Raw genomic sequence first — 14,711 nt, forward strand, 5'->3', positions numbered from 1 at the left:
TTTTTTATTTCTTCCTGTTTCAGTTTTGGTAGTTTATATGTTTCTAGGAATTTACCCATTTCTTCTAGGTTGTCCAATTTGTTGGCATATATTTTTTCATAATATTCTCTTATATTTCCGTGATGTTGGTTGTTATTTCTCCTCTCTTGTTTGTGATTGTGTTTGAGTTTTTTCTCTTTTTTTCTTGATAAGTCTGGCTAGAGGTGTCAATTTTACTGATTTTTTTCAAAGAACCAGCTCCTGGTTTCATTAATCTGTTCTACTTTATAATTTAATTTTTTAGTTTCTATATCATTTCTTTCTTCTCTAATCTTTATCATTTCCTTCCTGCTGATGGTAAAGAGTTCTTTGTTGTTCTTTTTCTAGATCCTTTAGGTGTAAGTTAGGTTGTTTATTTGAGATTTTTATTGCTTGATTTTTATTGTTTGAGGTAGACCTATATTGCTATGAACTTCCCTTTTAGAACTGCTTTTGCTGCATCCCAAAGGTTTTGGACCATTGTGTTTTCACTTTCATTTGTTTCCATGTACTTTTTAATGTCTTCTTTTATTTCCTGGTTGACCTATTCATTGTGTAGCAGCATATTATTTAACCTCCACGTATTTGTGGTCTTTCCAGATTTTTTCTTGTGGTTGACTTCTAGTTTCATAGCATTGTGGTCAGAAAAGACACATGGTATGACTTCGATTTTTTTGAATTTGTCAGGGCTAATATGTGATCTATTCTGGAGAATGTTCTTCACGCATTTGAAGAGAATGTGTATTCTGTTGTCTTAGGATGTAATGTTCTGAACATATCTGTTAAATCTATCTGGTCCAGTATGTCATTCAAAGCCATTGCTTCCTTATTGATTTTCTGTTTAGATGATCTCTCCATTGATATAAGTGGGGTATTAAAGTCCCCTACTATCATTGTAATATTATCGATTAGTTCCTTTATATTTGTTATTAACTGTTTTATGTATTTGGGTGCTTCTATGTTGGGTGCATGAATATTTACAATTGTTATATCTTCTTGTTGGGTTGTCCCCTTTATTATTATATAGTGTCTTTCTTTGTCTCTTGTTACAATCTTTGTTTTAAAGTCTGTTTTGTCTGATATAAGTATAGTTATTCTAGCTTTTTTTGATATTCATTTGCATGATACTTATTTCTCCATCTACTCACTTTCAACCTGCAGATGGCTTTATGCCGAAAATGTCTCTTATAGGCAACACATAGATGGGCCTTATTATTTTATCCATTCTCTCACCCTATGTTTTTTGATTGGAGTGTTCAGTCCATTTATATTCAAAGTAATTATTGATAGACATGCATTTATTATAATTTTATTGTTTATTTTGTAGTCGTTTCTGAAGATTTTCTCTGACCCTTTCTTGTCTTTCTCTCTTTCATGGTTTGCTGATTTCCTTTACTGATATATTTGGATTTCTTTGTTCTTTGCATATTTTTTAGTGGTTTTTGATATATCAGTACCAGTAGGTTTATATAAAGCCTCTTCTGCATGTAACAATCTATATTAAGGTGATGTTCACTTAATTTTGAATCAATTATTTTCTTGTCCCCTCCCCATGTTTACGTGTATATTTTAATAATTTATATCCTTTTATTTTGTGAGTTCCTTGACTGATTTTTTTACAGAAGTATTCATTTCTACTTTTTTGTTTCCTACCTTTATCCTTCAGTCCAGTTGTCTACAGAGGCTATCTTTGCCTGTTGTGGGCAGTGTTTGGTTCCTGGCCTGAATGTAGCATGTTTTAACTAGGTGTGCTCTGGTATGTTTGTGAAATGAGACTGTTGCCACTGCCACAGTAACTGAGGCTCTGCAAAACTCCCACAATGGGAGTTGTGGTGTTTGCAGGGATCTGGGCTGCTCTGAGGGAGAAGTTCCGCTGCACTGGGATGAAAGCAAGCATGATTGGGAAGGGCAGTATCATTGGAGCATGATGGGAAAGGCTTGGTATAAGCAATTTAAGTAGTGTCAGAGCTGCACTAGTTCTCACTGGTGGCTGGTCCTGTGCTTATATGGAGGGGCAAAGGAGAGAAATGACACCAGCCAATTATTTTGCTCCTGGAGGGGTCTCTCCATGAATACTGTCTCTCTAGGTTTCACTCTGAGATGAACAAATAACCTCCCCACACTTGTGCCCCAGGCACTCTTCAGGTTACTCTTCCCATGCTGTGTGTCCATGGGTTGTTTGACTTCCTTGTATAGATGTATAGAGCAGTGCCCTCCAAACTCTATAACCTTTAAAGGTTTTTAAAGCAGCCAAGCCTGCTAACCTTTAAAACTCTAGGCTTTAAACACCTCTTCGTTGCCAGAAGTCATGATATTTAGGCTCTCCTTCTTTCTAAGCCAATTGCTATGAGGATTCGTTTTGCCATTCACTCCCCCGTGTGCTAGTCTGTCTCTCATCCTTCTCCAAGACCACTCCATCCCCATTGCAGCAGCCACAATCTGCTTCTCTCCCAAACCCCATCTCCATACTTCCTACCTTCTTCAATGTGGCCTCTTCTACCTTTAGTTGTGGAGTTCGATCTGCCAGTCTTCAGGTCAATCTCTGGGATATTTAAGGTGATCTGATAGTTATCTAGTTGCATTCATGGGATGAGGCAAGTCTATGGTCCACTTATTCTGCTGTAATCTCACCTCATTGATACGTTTTCTGATGTTAAAACATCCTTTCATTCTTGAGATATACTCCAGTGGATCATGATGTATAATTATTTTAAGATATTTTAACATTTGTTTAGCCAATATTTCCTTTAGGATTCTTGGATCTACATTTAGTTAAAATGGATATATATATATATATATATATATATACATATACATATATATATATATATATATATATATGGTATTATTCTCATGTGTTTTGGAATCAAAATCACATAAAATGCATTGTATTTGTTATATTTTAATTTGTTATACTTTTAATTTGTTATATCTTGTAAAGATATAAGAACTGTTCCTTAAAAGTTTGGTAGAACTCATAGACAAAACATAGATGCCTGAAGCTTTTCTGAGAAGTGAAAGATTTCAATTTTTTATGCTTATTGTCCTATTAAGTTTTATATTCCTTCTTGGGGCAAGTTTGCCATTTTATATTTTCTACCAATGTGTCCTTTGTCCATTAACTCTAGTTTTTAAAAGTTTATTAGAGAATCATTAATCATAACAGTTTTTTAAAACATTCCTTTTATTTTTCATTTGCCTACTTTTTATTTGCATATTTCTTTTAAACACTTGAATCTCTTATCTTTTTAAAGAACTTTAGTTTTTTTTTAATAACTGAAAATTTTTAACTATTTTGAGATAATTTTAGGACTTTAAGAAGATTAGAAAAGATCGTATAGACAGTTCCCACATACCCTTCACTCAACTTCCGATAACGTTAACATCTATGTAACCAGGGCAAAATTATCAAAACTAAGAAAGTAATGTTAGTACAACACTATTAATTAAATTACATATCTTAATCAGGTTTCCTCAGTTTTTCCACTAGTGTCCCATTTCTCTTCCAGGATCCAAAACAGGATACCATATGTTATAGGCTGAATTGTGTTTCCCAAAAACTCATATCTTGATTGTCCTAATACCCCCATGCCTCATAATGTGACTGTATTTAGAGACAAGATCCTTGTCTGTTACCTCTTTAGGTAATTAAGTTAAAATGAGGTCATTAGGATGGGCCTTAATCCAATATGACTGGTCTCCTTATAAGAAGAAGAAATTAGGACACAGGCATGCAAAAAGGGAAGACCACATGAAGATTCAGAGAGAAGATGGTTATCTACAAGACAAAGAGAGAGGCCTCAGAAGAAACCAACCCTGCTGACACCTTGATCTTGGACTTCTAGACTTCAGAATTATGAGAAAATAAATTTCTGTTGTTTAAGCCACCCAATCTGTGGTACTTTGTTATAGTAGCCTTAGCAAACTAACATACCATTTAGTTGTCATGTTTCCCTAGTTTCCTCCAATCTGTGATAATTTCTGGGTGAAGACACATAGTTTATTTATTTATTTATTTATTTATTTATTTGCTGAAATAGCTCCAAATTTGGCTGACTTCCACCTTCTTGAATTAAATATTTAGATTTTTAAAAAAATCTTGTTTCCTTATAAGTGTATAGTATTTAAAGCAACAAAATTTCCTTCCAGTTTTATTTTTTATTTTTATTTTTTTATGTTTTTTTTAACATTTAAAAAAATTTTTTTTTACATGTATTTATTTTTGAGAGAGAGAGAGAGAGAGAGAGAGAGACAGAGCGTGAGCAGGGGAGGGGTAGAGAGAGAGGAGACACAGAATCCGAAGCAGGCTCCAGGCTCTGAGCAAGAGATCAGCACAGAGCCTGATGCGGGGCTCGAACCCACGAACTGTGAGATCATGACCTGAGCCGAAGTCGGACGCTCAACCGACTGAGCCACCCAGGCGCCCCCCTTTTTTTTTAAACTTTTTAAAAAAATGTTTTATTTTTTATATTTGAGAGAGAGACAGAGAGACAGAGAGAGAGTAGGGGAGGGGCAGAGAGACAGAGACAGAATCTGAAGCAGGCTCCAGGCTCTGAGGTGTCAGCACAGAGCCCAACGCGGGGCTTGAATTCACAAACTGTGAGATCATGACCTGAGCCAAAGTTGGACGCTTAACTGACTGAGCCACCCAGATGCCCCCAGTTTTATTTTTATCTATGTTCCACAGTTTCTTTATCTGTAGTGTTTTCATTGCTACTCAATACTGAGTATTTATTAATTTATCTTTAAAACTAAGGGTTATTTAATAATTTGCTTTTATTTTTCAAACATATGAGATGAATTAAAGGTAGCCTTTTAAGACATGTAATTCATAATTTAATGCATTATGATTCAAGGACATAATGTTATAATGTATAAGACACTGGTCCTTTGGAATTTGAGGTTCCCTTTGAAATATAATCTCTGGTTTATTTTCGATAAATATTTGGTAAATATTTTGTGAATGTTAAAACAGAAAGTGAATTATCATGCAAAGAGTTCTATAGATGCCTAACAGCTTAACTCTACTGATTATAATATTTAGATACTTGCTAACATTGCTGCTTTTTGTTTGACCTATCAGTTTCTCAGAGAGGTATGTGAAAATTTCTGATTACAATTGTTGAACAATTTATTTCTCCCTTAAGTTATATACGTTGTTCATAAAAATACACACATATGTGCATACACACTCAGGTGCACATATGTTCTTGATGCCTATATCTTCTTAATCTACTGTTCCTTTTACCAATATAAGACATCTGTATTCGTTAGATCTTCCAGTTACCTATTTCTGGATAACAAATGTATTGTAAAACCTAGGGGCAGAAAACAAATATTTTATTTTTTTCACAGTTCTGTGGGTCACAAATTTGGAAAGGACTTGGCTGGGTGGTCTGTTTCTGATGTATGTGGTATCAGTTGGAGTGGCTGGGGCTGGAGGATCCACTTCTAAGACATATCTGACAACTGGGCTGAAATGTTTCAAGTAGCTGGTGTATGTATGGGAACTTCTTGGTACACTCTCTTTCCATATTCACTTCACCTGGCATCTTGTATTTCCTCATGGCAGGATAATTTCAGGATAGCTAGGATTCCTGTACGCAGAATATACTTACCCCCTTCACACCCCTCACTCCCAAAGTCTCATCTCATTGTGGTATTGTCTTAAAGTCAGGATTAAGCCATTTGAATGAAGTCTAGATGAGCATGAGTCTTCATGTGTATGGTCCCTCAAGTATACTACCTCTGAATCTGAAGACCTATAAAGAAATATTATCTGTCTCCTTTCCCCATTATCCTCCCTTACTATATGATGATGGTAAGGGATAGCACAACTACAATAACACTCCAGTTAAAAAAAACGGGGGAACAGGTTACACATAGCAGCTACTAGATCATGGCAATTTTGAAATCCACTTCAACGCATATCACCAATTCCTTGATTACCCTACTCCCTGGGAATAATTCTCTGAAGGTTCAGCCTTTACCTCTGAGCTCTTGATTCTGTCCTCTGAACCATCCTTCCTCTTCCCTAAGAAATTGACTAAGTTTTCAACTGAATGGCTTTCTTGGCTTCCTTCTTGTCCACGGAAGTGTGGGGAGGAGGAAGTATCTTTATTTTGTACTGTTTCTTTTCTTTTTAATTTAAAATGACAGTACTCCTACTTATGCTATTCGTTGAAGAATGTTCTGGGTTTTCTATGAATCTTACTGGGTCTCACTCTATTAGACAGAAGCCAGATTTTTAAATCTTTTTAAGATAGGCAATTTTCTATCTTGGGCCCTGTGGCTATTGTGCAATAAAGCCTTAAAAATCTTAGAATCCCTATTGCTTAACAGAGAGTGTCTATGAGGCATACCTGGAAGACCATTTGGAGTCCTTTAGTCTAGCTGAAAGGTTCTATGAAACACCGCCTTACATCTTTCTGACGTCTTAATGAAGGATTTTACAGATGCCCCCCTAAAGTGGTTCTTTGCTCTGAAGCCATTTAATATTCCAAGAATCTTTTGCTAGAAGAGATTTTTGCAATATTTCCCTCCCGTCCTCCCACCCCCCACCCCCCAATTCTGGCTCTCTGATATTTATTCTAAATTTTACTCAAAAACTAAATAGCTCCATAGTGGCATTATTCACAACCAAAAAAGTGGAAACAACTCAGTGTCTACCAACAAATGAATGAATAAACAAAACACAGTGTATAAACACACTGTAATACTCTTCCATTAAAAAGGAAGGAGGGGCGCCTGGGTGGCTCAGTCGTTTGAGCATCCAACTTCTGCTCAGGTCATGATCTCACAGTTTGTGAGTTCAAGCCCCGCATAGGGCTCTGTGCTGACAGTTCAGAGCTTGGAGCCTGCTTTGGATTCTATGTCTCCTTCTATCTCTGTCCCTCCCCCACTTGTGCTCTTCTCTCTCTGTCTCTCAAAAATAAATAAATGTAAAAAGGAAATTCTGAAACCTGCTACAACATGGATGAGCCCTGAGTACATTAAACTGAGTGAAATAAGCCAGCCACAAAAAGACAAACACTGTCTGATACCAACTGTGTGGGGTACCCAGAGTAGTCAAATTCTTAGGGATATAAAAAAAGAATGATGGTTTTACTCTAGGGGTTAGGCAGAACAGGGAATGAAAATTATTGTTTAAAGGGTAGAGAGTTGTAATTTTGCAAGATGAAAAGAGTTCTAGAGATTGGTTGCACAACAATACAAATGGACTTAACACTACTGAACGGCACACTTTTAAGATGTTAAGAGGGTAAATTTTGTGTTATGTATATTTTACCACAATTACAAACTTTTAAAAGCCCAAACCAAAACTAAGCAGTTCCTCCTTTAGTCCATGTTTTTCTATCATAGCCAAAAAAAACCCAGGTAGTACTTTCTGCATTTGGCCTAGAAACTTCCTTAGGTAGATCTACAAGTTCAGTTGTTCACAGGTGACAGTGTTGCCAAACTTTCCACATACTATGTACCAACAGTTCCTTTTTCCTCTGCCTCCGATACCATTTTCCTCATTGTCTTAAAACACAATGTCTTCAAAGTCTTAAAAGACTTAGCCACATATTCCCGCTTTTATTAGCTATCTCTTTGAAAGCCTTCCAGCTTCTGCCACTGCCTGATGCTAAAGCCAGAGCCACATGTTTTAGGTTTTTGTTATGTCAGCAACCCACTTCTAGCCACCAGATTTTGTTCTGGTCGTTAGGATAGACGACCGATGGCAGCTGGTCTACCAGCATCTGTATCATCTTTTTTGGCAGAACTTCTTCCCTGTACTCCCATCAATATTGACTATATGGGCTGTTGGTGTCAATTGTTTGGTAGTAATGGAGGAGGAAATTATTGTCCAAGGTACTACAGGAGGAAGCAAAAGCAGAATTTAAAAACTTTCCTTCAACCTATCCAGTCTTTCTTTCCGTCCGTTCACCCATAGTAGTTCATTATAGTTTTGAGTTTGCTTGGGTATTCCTTTTGCGGGGAGGGCATCATTGTTACTACTTCTGGCTTCTTTCTAGCATCTGCAGTTTCTTCAAGGTTAATATTTGGGGTGGGCTGATTTAGGAGACAGGGGAAATTTCTTTTTAAGTTTTCATTTACATTCCAGTTAGTTAATATACAGTGTAATATTGGTTTCAGGTATAGAATTTAGTGCTTCAACACTTACATACAACACCCAATGCTCATCACAACAGGTGCCCTCCTTAATCCCCATCACCTATTTAAGCCATCCCCCCACACATGTCCCCTGTGGTAAACATCAATTTGTTGTCTATAGTTAAGAGTCTGTTTCTTGGTTTTCCTCTTTTTTTCCCCTCATGTTTGTTTATTTCGTTTCTTAAATTCCACATACGAGTGAAATTGTATTCCACATACGAGTGAAATTGTTTCTTAAATTCCACACTCGAGTGAAGTCTCTGACTGACTTATTTTGCTTAGTCTAATACTCTTTAGCTCCATCCATGTTGTTGTAGCAAATGGCAAGATTTCATTCTTTTTTATGTATTTACCCAAAGAATACAGAAATACTAATGTTTATAGCAGCATTATCAACAATAGCCAAATTATGGAAAGAACCCAAATGTCCACTGACTGATGAATGGATAAAGATGTGGTACACACACACACACACACACACACACACACACACAGGACTTAGGGGAAATATTACAAAGGTATGGACTATGGAAATTTTAGTCTGGTGGGAAAAACAGATCATTAAAATATGGAGAAGGTAACCACAGTGTATTATGGGGAGAAGAGAGAAGTAGTTTCTAAAAAAATTTTTTTTAATGTTTATTTATTTTTGAGAGAGAGAGAGACAGAGCATGAGCAGGGGAGGAACAAAGAGAGAGGGAGACATAGAATCTGAAGCAGGGTCCAGGCTCTGAGCTGTCAGCAGAGTCCGATGTGGGGCTGGAACTCACAAATTGTGAGATTATGACCTGAGCTGAAGTCAGACACTAAAACGACTGAGCCATCCAGGCATCGCTGTTTTTTGTTTTTTTCTTAAAAAAATTTTAATGTTTATTTAATTTTGAGAGAGAGTTAAAATTTTTTTTAATTAATTTTTTTTTTGAGAGAGAGAGAGAGGGGAAGTAGCTTCTAAATCAGATTTGGAGTTCATGGAAGGCTTTAGAAAGGAGTCAAGAAGGAGTTATGATAGGTAGAGCATAGTTTAGGCAAAGGGACTTCAGGTATAAAGGCATGTATAAAAGAATGGCTTTCTGAGACAACATGAATTTTTAAGGACCCACATGTAGTTGTGAATTGTCTGAAACAAAGAATGTATGCAGAAGAGTGGATGGAAACATTAATAGTAGCAGGGGCCTGAATATAATGTTATACCGAAGAGCTTGGATTTTATTCTTTAGGACAGTGGGAAAGAATTGATTTTAAGCAGGGAATTGTTAGGACCAGATTGACATATTGCTAATTTTTTTTTTTTTACTTCTTAAAAATATTTATTTTTGAGAGAGAGACAGAGAGACAGCGTGAATGGGGGAGGGGCAGAGAGAGAGAGGAAGAGACAGAATCCAAAGCAGGCTCCAGGCTAGGAGCTGTCAGCACAGAGCCCAACACGGGGCTTGAACCCGTGAACGGGAAGATCATGACCTGAGCTGAAGTCGTGGCTAAACTACTGAGCCACCCAGGTGCCCCAGATTGACAGATTTCAAAGATTGCAAGGACAGCACAGTGTGATGCTTAAGCTCTAGTGCCCTTTGCTTGTGTGGAAACCTTCTAATGTCCTGGAATGAGCACTAGCAATGAGTTTTGTGGTCAACCGTTTTCTGTAAAATTTTTAAAAGGAGGATATTTTAACTGCAAGGGTCTCTTACTACTGTAACTTGCTTCTATTACATTTTCCCTAGGCTGTGGGCATTTTGGAAACCAGCTAAGGGGAAGTTCAGGATTATTTATCTATATTAAAGCAGTTTGTAGTTACATGTACGTATAGCTAAGTTATTGCTAGCCATCCTGGTGTACAAATAGCTTCTGGTAATGATCTTGCTACCCACCCAGCAGTTAAAACACAAAGATATGGGGCCAAAGGTCATATTGTGATACATGTGTTCATGATTTTCCACGTGGTTCTTAAAGAAGGACCCTAAACAAAATAAACATCAGCACCTACAAACCAGTATCTTTACCTGGAGCAATACGAGGTAGGACCAAATCAGTAAGCTATTGTAAAATGTTTTCAGCCTTGTGAGAGATGAAGACCTGAACCAAGGCAGTGGTAGCAGAAAAGGAGGGGAAGGGTTAAGATGCAAGAAGCATTCAGGCAGTACAATCTAGGGAAGCTGGCAATTGTTTTGATTTGGGGGTTTCGCAACAGATTATCGACTCCGATAATTGGAAGGATGGAAGCCATTCATGGAAAAAGAACATGGGGGCAACTGCAAATTGGGGTGGAGGACGAATCCCATTTTAGGCTTGTGGCATTTCAGGTGTCAGGTAGAGAAAAATGCTGGTCTGCAGCTCAGCTAAACACCCAGGTGTTGGGAGATATAATTTACAAAATTTTCTTCTCTGGAGGCCACTCGCCTGGCTTTTTTGGCCCTTGCTTTCCAGACCCCACACCAGGGAACTGCAGCCACTTACACAATCCCAGAGCTGCCCAGAGGCGCCTGCTCACCGGATGTGGGATGTGGGAGCAGCACTTCCGCCCCCAGGAGGCATGCGCTTAGGGGACACACCACTCAGGGGCTGCTGGGCTCTTAGCCCGGCCCACCCTCTGTGGGCTCAGGGTAGCTAGTGGGTGGTTTTGGCTCTGCGTGGTTTTCGGCAGGATACCTTTTCCCACCCAGCGAGCGTTCTTTTCCCACCTAGTCCCCCAAACTTCCACTTCCCCTGCAGGAAGTCAACGGCACCTCCCCGAGGGCTTTGTGGGTCTCCAGGCACCAAGGCAGCACAGCGGCGCTAATGAAGATGAGTCAGCACTGAATTCCCAGCTGGTAAACGCACGACTCATTACCTTTGGTGGTTTTGCACAAACCCCAGAAAGCTTCGTGAGCTGTTTACGGTCTGCGGTGACTTTTGGTTCTTGCATATGAACCTAGAATTAAGAGGGAAAACTCTCAGTGATTAAGATCCCTATTTCTTAAGCCAGTTTCCCTTTGAAGGGACCGGAGTAATTGCAGCCTCCCGGAATCTTAAAGTGGCCAATGTTCCTGAGTGGGAAGATGTGCACTATCTTGTAACTAAAATCAGTGTAGCCAGATAGTTGAGGAAAACCTGACCTCGTTATTCCTGACAGATGTGGAACAAATAAAAATGTATAGTTTTTATTAGTTTACTACTTACAGATGTATTCCAAATAAGCCATTCGTGGCAGAATACCAAAATATACTAGACAGTAGTAGCTCAGGGGGATATTTTGTGTCATTGGCGTTGACTGGTAATGGAGAGTGTGGTATGAACCTGCTGTAATTATACCTTGAGTCACTGGTTGAATTAGAAGTCTCCTGTCCACTCTTTAAAAAAAACAAAATCAAAAACCTAATCATTCCACTGACTTGCTGGAAGTTTTTCTTTTTCTGTTTTTGGAATCGCACTTTTTACTTTGTAGTATGACCCACACTACAGTGAAGCTCCGTGAAGGCAGGGACTTTTTTTCCCCTCCTTTCTGTTGCATTTCAAAAGCCAAGAACAGTTTTGGCCCAAAGTAAGCCTCGACATACTTATTGAATGGTTGAAAAAAATGAATATATAGTTTTTCAAAGAGCATGAAGTGGAGCGTGCAGTGGGCCAGCATGATTGGCATGACCTATGTGGAACATAGTTCTAGTGAAAGTCCTGCAAGTAAGGCAATCAGAAAATGAACAAATGTTAATGGAATACCTTCTATACCCCAAATGATAACTTCCCAGATCCCCCAGAACTTACCATCTTTTTTCCATTAAACGTTCTGACATTATTATATTTGGGCCTATGTGGTTCACCTCCGTGGCATGTCTCATAGTGGTGTGCTCATACCAGAAATAAGTATTTGTTGAAAGAGCAAGGGAGGAAACTGGCTAAGGCATTAGGTTGCCTGGGAATTCATTAATTTATCACACGAACAGCCATTTGCTTTACAGAATTATGGTCCACAAGCTTGCAAATTGTGTCTTTTGCAAATTGAAGTTTGTTTCTGTGAAGGATTTGTAAGTTTTCTATGATAATTTTTGGGTTTTCATTTCAGTGATCCTCTGAAAAATTAATTTACACATGTTCTGGGTTATCTGGATAACGAAATACTAGCAAGAGGGTTTGGTGTCTCTGTTTTCTATCTCTTTTGACCATGTTAGTGCTACTTAGTGTAGTACTTTGTTTCAGGTAAATAAGGAAAGATCAGAGGCAGCCTTACAAAACATAAGTGACTTATTCACCCCAAATTAAGCCCAAATGACATTAAACTGCTTTGTGGGAAGATTTCACAATAGTTTAAAAGGAGAAAAGAGAGAAATGAATCATAATAGGTGATAGAGTAGGTGATAGAATAGAATATTCTATATTCTATATCTATCTATATTATATATATATGTGTATATATGTATATATATGTATGTGTGTGTGTATATATATATATATATATATATATATGCTATATCTATATCTATTTAGTTTGGCCAAGTGTAGTCATTGGTGTTTTTAAATTAATATTTTAAATTTAAATTTTGTTGAATTTATAGTTTTGTTTGCATTTATTTCATAATTTTGTGGGTATTTTTGTAGGTACAAGAACTATGATACGAAGAGGTTGAGCCTAACTTGATATTTGTACATATTTAATAATGTCATAATGGAAATAGTTTAAATTGGGAACAAGAGACCTTGAAAATGTGTTTTTGCTTTGCTCAAGTTTGTGAGAAATGACATTACAAAGCTTTGAGCTTTAAGGCCCAGAACATAGAATATTTATTTTAATGAAGTGCAGGTGGTGACAGTTCACTGTAGGAAAAATGTTTCTGCTGCTAGTAGTGCTCATGGTAGTGAAAAATAGAAGAGAGGGATCTTAGCAAAATGAAAATGTAAGAAGATTGGTTGGAGAAAATGGAAAAATTTTAGATAAAATTGGAGCTTTCTTTGCAGTTTTGCTTTTGGCTCTGAATTTGTGAGCTCTCCTTCTTAGTGATTTTTCTCAAATGGCTAAGTGAAATGCAGTGTTTTTGTTTCCAGAGTTAAGAGAAGAAAATTGCTAATCAGCACTTCTGTAGATGGTGCAAATCTCTGGTTTGGAGCACTGGGAGACCTGAAGAGCTGCTTAAAGTCTTTGTGGTGGAATATCAGAGGAAAGAGATGCTGTCCTCCCCTCCCCATCTCCCTATCCCTGGCCCTGCATTGGGAAATAGCAATAGAAAGAAATGAGATGAAGGCCTTGTTTTGGTTTACTTTAATAGAAGGGGTACTGGGGGGCAGTTGTTATTTTAGAGTCAACTTTGCTACCATGTCCAGAGCAAAACTGTCAGGAATTCAGTCAATCAACTGAATATTTATTGAGCACCTCTATGGGCCAGGCATTATATGGGGAGCTGAAAACAGTGAACAATACAGGGTCCATGCCTTTGGGACCTAAGTAAAACTAATACTTGTTTTTTTCTGTTGTACTCTGTGCCTATCTTCACTTGGTACACTTTAGTTGGATGTGAGTGGGCGACGTGAAAATTTTTAGTGCACTCTTATATTGATTTGTCTGATTTCTGGGATGGAGCACAGAGGTAGAAATTGTAAAGGCTCAGATTAATTTGTTCTTATCTTTCTCTGTTTTTAAGGGGTGTTATGAAAGTTGACATAAATCTTCAGAAAGTGGACATTGACCAATGTTCAAGTGATGGCTGGTTTTCAGGAACTCACAAATGTCACCTTAACAATTCAGAGGTAAGAACATGAAGATAAAGTCCTCTGAAATCAGAAGCTCGGAAATGTATAACTTTTGAATTATATTGTATTTGTATGGGTAAGTGAACAAGAGACATCTTACTGGGAAAGAAAAATCTCCTATGCAGTTCTGAATGTTGCCAAATGAACTGGAAGAGGGGTAAAAAATGTTGTGCAGAATAACTGTTCATTTGGCTGAGGCTAAAAATATGTCTGAAGTTTTGCTTTAGTTAAAGTCTGACCCTCTTCTTCAGAACAGGGCTCCAATTAAAATAGCCATGAAGTGAGAAATCCCAGGAGGGGTCAACCAGATTATGCACATTTTTATGCAGTGTGATGATTGTTGAAACGTAGAAGCTATACATTCAGACATGCTGCCATCTGGTAGGAAAGCAATAAAGTATGGCAGGGCAATTTTTGAGAACAAGGAGAAAACTATACAGGGACCTGGATATGAAACATGTATACTTGTGTATGTTTTTCCAGTTTGCAGCTCCTATCTGTGCTCAATTTCATGGGGATCTGGTTGGTAAAGAATAGGCCTAGAGATCATACATGTGGAAATAAGACTGTTACTTTTGTAGTTTCAGAGAAGAAATGCAATGACATCCTGATTTCATTTTCAGTATCTATCTCTCAGGTCGCCAAATACTGGAAACAGCTGTACAATAAAATTCCTGATCTTAAACGAATACTTGGGCTGTCCTACCTTTGAGTCCATGAATTTGTGAGGAGAGTCAGCTTAACTTATTTAAAATACAGGGGATATTGCTATAAATGTAGTAATTTAAATTTTCAGTTTTAATTTTTGCTCTTGTGAAGATGATTTT

The 14,711-nt window shown here is 37.7% G+C and overlaps 1 protein-coding gene across 1 annotated transcript in view; it reads left to right on the top strand.

The window, feature by feature from the left end:
- The window catches only part of GPR158 (G protein-coupled receptor 158), a 420,554-nt gene that overhangs the window by 22,432 nt on the left and 383,411 nt on the right, over positions 1–14,711 (top strand). The window contains exon 2 of the mRNA XM_047864839.1: positions 13,776–13,881. Within this exon, the coding sequence (XP_047720795.1) occupies positions 13,776–13,881 (106 nt within the window). The remainder of the gene's footprint in view (positions 1–13,775; positions 13,882–14,711) is intronic.

The sequence above is a fragment of the Prionailurus viverrinus genome, chromosome B4 (assembly GCF_022837055.1).
Source record: "Prionailurus viverrinus isolate Anna chromosome B4, UM_Priviv_1.0, whole genome shotgun sequence".
Classification (NCBI taxonomy): Eukaryota; Metazoa; Chordata; class Mammalia; order Carnivora; family Felidae; genus Prionailurus; species Prionailurus viverrinus.